General features: G+C 37.3%; 1 protein-coding gene across 1 annotated transcript; it reads right to left on the bottom strand.

The window, feature by feature from the left end:
- Positions 1-679: 679 nt before the first annotated feature.
- On the bottom strand, positions 680-1,657 carry HS3ST1 (heparan sulfate-glucosamine 3-sulfotransferase 1; the record flags this gene model as incomplete). Its single annotated transcript, XM_080344132.1, has 1 exon — positions 680-1,657. The coding sequence occupies exon 1, from the start codon at positions 1,640-1,642 to the stop codon at positions 680-682; it is 963 nt and encodes a 320-aa protein (XP_080200258.1). The 5' UTR covers positions 1,643-1,657.
- Positions 1,658-3,977: the final 2,320 nt, after the last annotated feature.

Below are 3,977 nucleotides of genomic sequence, written 5' to 3'. Positions count from 1 at the left end.
TGAGCTGGTCCCCACAGAATCTTTAAAAATCTGCCACAAAACCTGCACTGTACTGCCAAAGAATTTGAGGATCACTTGTTTAACAGTAAATACAAAGGTAAATACAGCAGTTAATATGTCATTGTTACACAGACTTTTGTTGTTCAGATGTGCATGTCCCAACACATGTAAGTACCAGCACTTTATCAGGAAATAATTTTATAAAGCAGGATGGAACAATTTGCTAACTACAATAATATTTTGAAATGAAAAAAATAAATTAAACCTCACTTTAAAGCAAGAAAAATGGAAATGTAAAGTTTAGCATATTCATTAGCAATTACAGGAGAAAGTCCAAAACAGTCCAGAAAGGCCAAAGTATTCAAACAATGCTGAAGGGTTCTGTTGAAATGAATTTCTTATTTATTAAAAAGACAACACATTCTCAAGAGAGCATCTTCTGCAGGGAAATAATTTAGTTTCTTCATATAGACACATCATAGACAATGTTAACAACCATGAAAAACAATACAAAATGCTTTCAAATTTAACAAGTAGAAAAATATAACTAGTATATATGGCAATTGTGAATCTAATACTGTACAGAAGTATTTATGGATTTTACAAATAAATTATAGCTTAAATGCCCTTCTTTAAAATTTCTAAATGTACACTGGAACATACGTTTTGAAGCTTACCACTAACTTGCGACAAATGAGTGCCAGTCAAATGTTCTGCCCACAAGCTCAAAAAATTTCTTGTTGGGTTCATGGAAATATGCATGCAGTTTCTCGAGTAACCAAGTATCTACTTGTGGGTGTGCTCGTCCTTTTGATTCATGTAAACAACGCTCTCTACCGCTGTCCCTTAGGCAGTAGAAGCCTTTAGTTTTATTGAAATAAAAGTTTGATGCATTTATCTGTGGTGATAACTTCAAAAATCTCTCTACCTTCTCTATTTCTGGGAAGGGATCTTTGATTAGTTTATCCCCATCTACAATGTGGATATGATCAAGAGGAAAATACTTCAGCCAGTTTTGCATGTGAATGTAATATAAGCTTCTGTTTATTGCCTTGTAGTCCACATTGACTTCATCATCTTTAATCAGGAATTGTTCAATGGATGGATACGGTTTGTGCTTCTGCATGTGATTATAGAACACTTGGGTGTAATCTGATAGTACTCTCTCACTTGGATCTCTTAAAATGAGGAGAAGTCTCATTGATTGGTTCATGTTATAAACTCTTTCAGGCACTTTAGGTGATGTGAAATATGCTGGAGTTTTTTCCACGGTGATCTGATGGGGATAAGAGAATGGCATTTGACTAATATACCACTTCAATCCATTTTTGTAATGATCTTCCCAGTCAAAGAAGTGAACTTCACTTTCTGCTGCTGCAATATCTGGATGGAGACTCAACATCTCTAACAACGCTCTTGTTCCACCTTTTCTCACTCCAATAATGATAGTCTGTGGCAGCTGCTGGCATGATCCATTAGAATGAATGTTTTCCTTGAAGTCATTTTTTTGAGATGTTCTCTTTAAAAGCTCTCTCTGAACAGACTGAGAAGAACTCTCAGGCTTTGAATTTATAGCCGGTCTGGAAGGCACTATCTGAGGTTGAACAATAAGCAACACAGCTCCCAGCAGAAAAGCTGCCATGACAGAAGTTCTTAGTCTGGTTTCAGTCAAGCAGGTAATGGGGCATCGAGTGATTTCCACCGAGAACAACCTCTAAGAGTTGTTTTTGTTTTGCTGAGTGAATGCGTATTTCTCAAACAGAAACTTTGCTGAAAGAGGGAAAAGAAAAAGAAGCACATTATTTTATACTCAGACACATCACTATTAAAGCCACACAGCAAGTATCTTTTGCTTTTCACAACTGAACAAATTTATTTAGCTTTCCCAAGTGTAGGCTCATAGATCATTTTGTATAATTAAATTCTTTAAAAGACAGTTACATACAATAATGACACAAGAAAATGATTTCCAGTCATCAGGAGGCATGATTATTCTGAATCTTCCTCTTGCACCCAAGATTCATCCAAAGTATTTTTTAGTTATTTTTTTAAAGTCTGATTTCATTGGAGTTGAAACATAATCACAATAATCACAGTAGAATTAAGTGCTTTTTATTTTTTTTGTTTTTAATTAAATCTATAAGAATAGGCTTAGAAACAAAACATAAAAAGGAAAAGGTTTGAACTGGACCAAAAGAGCATTTCTTAAAGCTGAGGGTCTTTAAGAAGTCTGGGAATTATAGCCTTCTAAAGGACCATGTGACAGCAACCTTAGAAGTAAAGCCTTCTGGGAAAAAGGCTCACGCAAAGTAGACAGAGCCGCTTAACTGTGGAAAAGTAACTTTTCTCCTAGGAAGACATTAGGAGGAGCTCTGGGTGAGTAGGAGACCAAGGAAAAGTTGAATTTTTGTGTCATTTGTAAGTGAAGTTAACATTCGTCTTGTGTTTAGGGTTTCTAAGGACAGAGTAGGGTAGTATGCACTCTGGCTCTGGAAAAAGGCAAGATAATGAAACCATAGACTACAGTATGATGGCATCAACAAAATGTTGAGAGCTGTGGTTCTACTCATGATACTCAGGAAAAACAAAGTACACAATGGGTACTTTTGAAGGCTGAGTCAGCCAGCAAAGCTGCTGTGACATAAACAACTTCACACTTTATCAAAAGACAACTATATACCACTACTAAACTCCATTTAAAGGTCAGGGTGTTTCTAATGCAGTGTTTGAAGTGAAATCTTAATGGCCTCACACATAGTATAGTTATTAGATTGCCATGTTATGAGCAGACTGTGTATACAAGCTCCGTAAATTAAGATGCCTTCCAAAGACTTTATAACCTCAACAGAGGGCTGGTGTAAGTATGATTTTGGTATTGTCTAACTCCATTTAGAAGTGAAGGCCATGATGGCAGGGCACCTCACTGCTTTGCCTTAGTAGGCTACTGTAATTATGAATTTAAGCTTGGAACGGTATGTACTGTACTGGCTAAAAAGGGCTGAAATATGAAATTACACACGAACAACCTGAGGAAATGCAAGGGCAAGGTTTTGGAAATTCTCCAGAGAATCTGAAAAGAAACTAATGACTTTTCCACAATAAGCTAAGTCCCAGTGTGAGAAGGACTAATGATGTGTTTGTAAGTGATCTAGAAAGTTCTGTTTGATAGCTTTGCATTTACAGAGGTCACAACTCCATCCTGAATGGCACAGATCTGCTTCCTGATGTTTGCTGATTATTACTTTTATGCTCTCCCTCCTTTTTTTTTTAATCACTTTCAAAGGGCTACAAGGCAGCAATATTATTTGGAAGTAGAAATCAAGGCTGAAAGGAGAGGGAAGCAAAGTTTCATGATAGATGTGAAGACAAAAGAGTGTGTGCTCCGTGTGTGCCTGCAGGCTTTGAGCTCATGGACATGCCCTGAGATGTTCTGTGATGTCTCACATCAGGCAACTTTGCAGAGGAATTTTGGTCACTGTCAAGTTTATTTGGCTGAAAGAGCTCCATTTTGGCCGTCATCAATCTTCTCTCTTTCCCTGTCCTTACCATTCCTGTTAATCTTTCTCCCCTTAATCTACTTCAGTTTTAATGAGAAATAATCTTAGTTAGCCTTACACTGCGGCTGTTAGTGGGGGGACACTGGGTGACAGACAATTCAATATAGGTAAATTCATGGTGGATGTCCCCACTGAGCCATGCTGCCACCATGTTCAGCAGAAATGTGAAAAAATGGTAGAGCACCAGATGGGTTGGATCAGTGATTGATGGGCAGTTTAGTACATTGAGAGCAACAAAACATCAACTCTTGCTGAATTTTAAGGTCACAGATTAAAGGAATAGCCACTTACTTTGGAGTATATTTTAAGAGTCACTAGCTCCATAAATAGTAAGCCTGAGTTGTTGTCTTAACACCTTACTGGAAAAGCATAATAGGATTCCAGTGAGGAACAGGTTGAACTGTTGTTGAAAGGAGCTAA

The sequence above is a fragment of the Nesoenas mayeri genome, assembly GCF_963082525.1.
Source record: "Nesoenas mayeri genome assembly, chromosome: 4".
NCBI lineage: Eukaryota > Metazoa > Chordata > Aves > Columbiformes > Columbidae > Nesoenas > Nesoenas mayeri.
The sequence above is the reverse complement of the archived record's forward strand: the minus strand, read 5'-3'. Positions and strand labels throughout refer to the sequence as shown.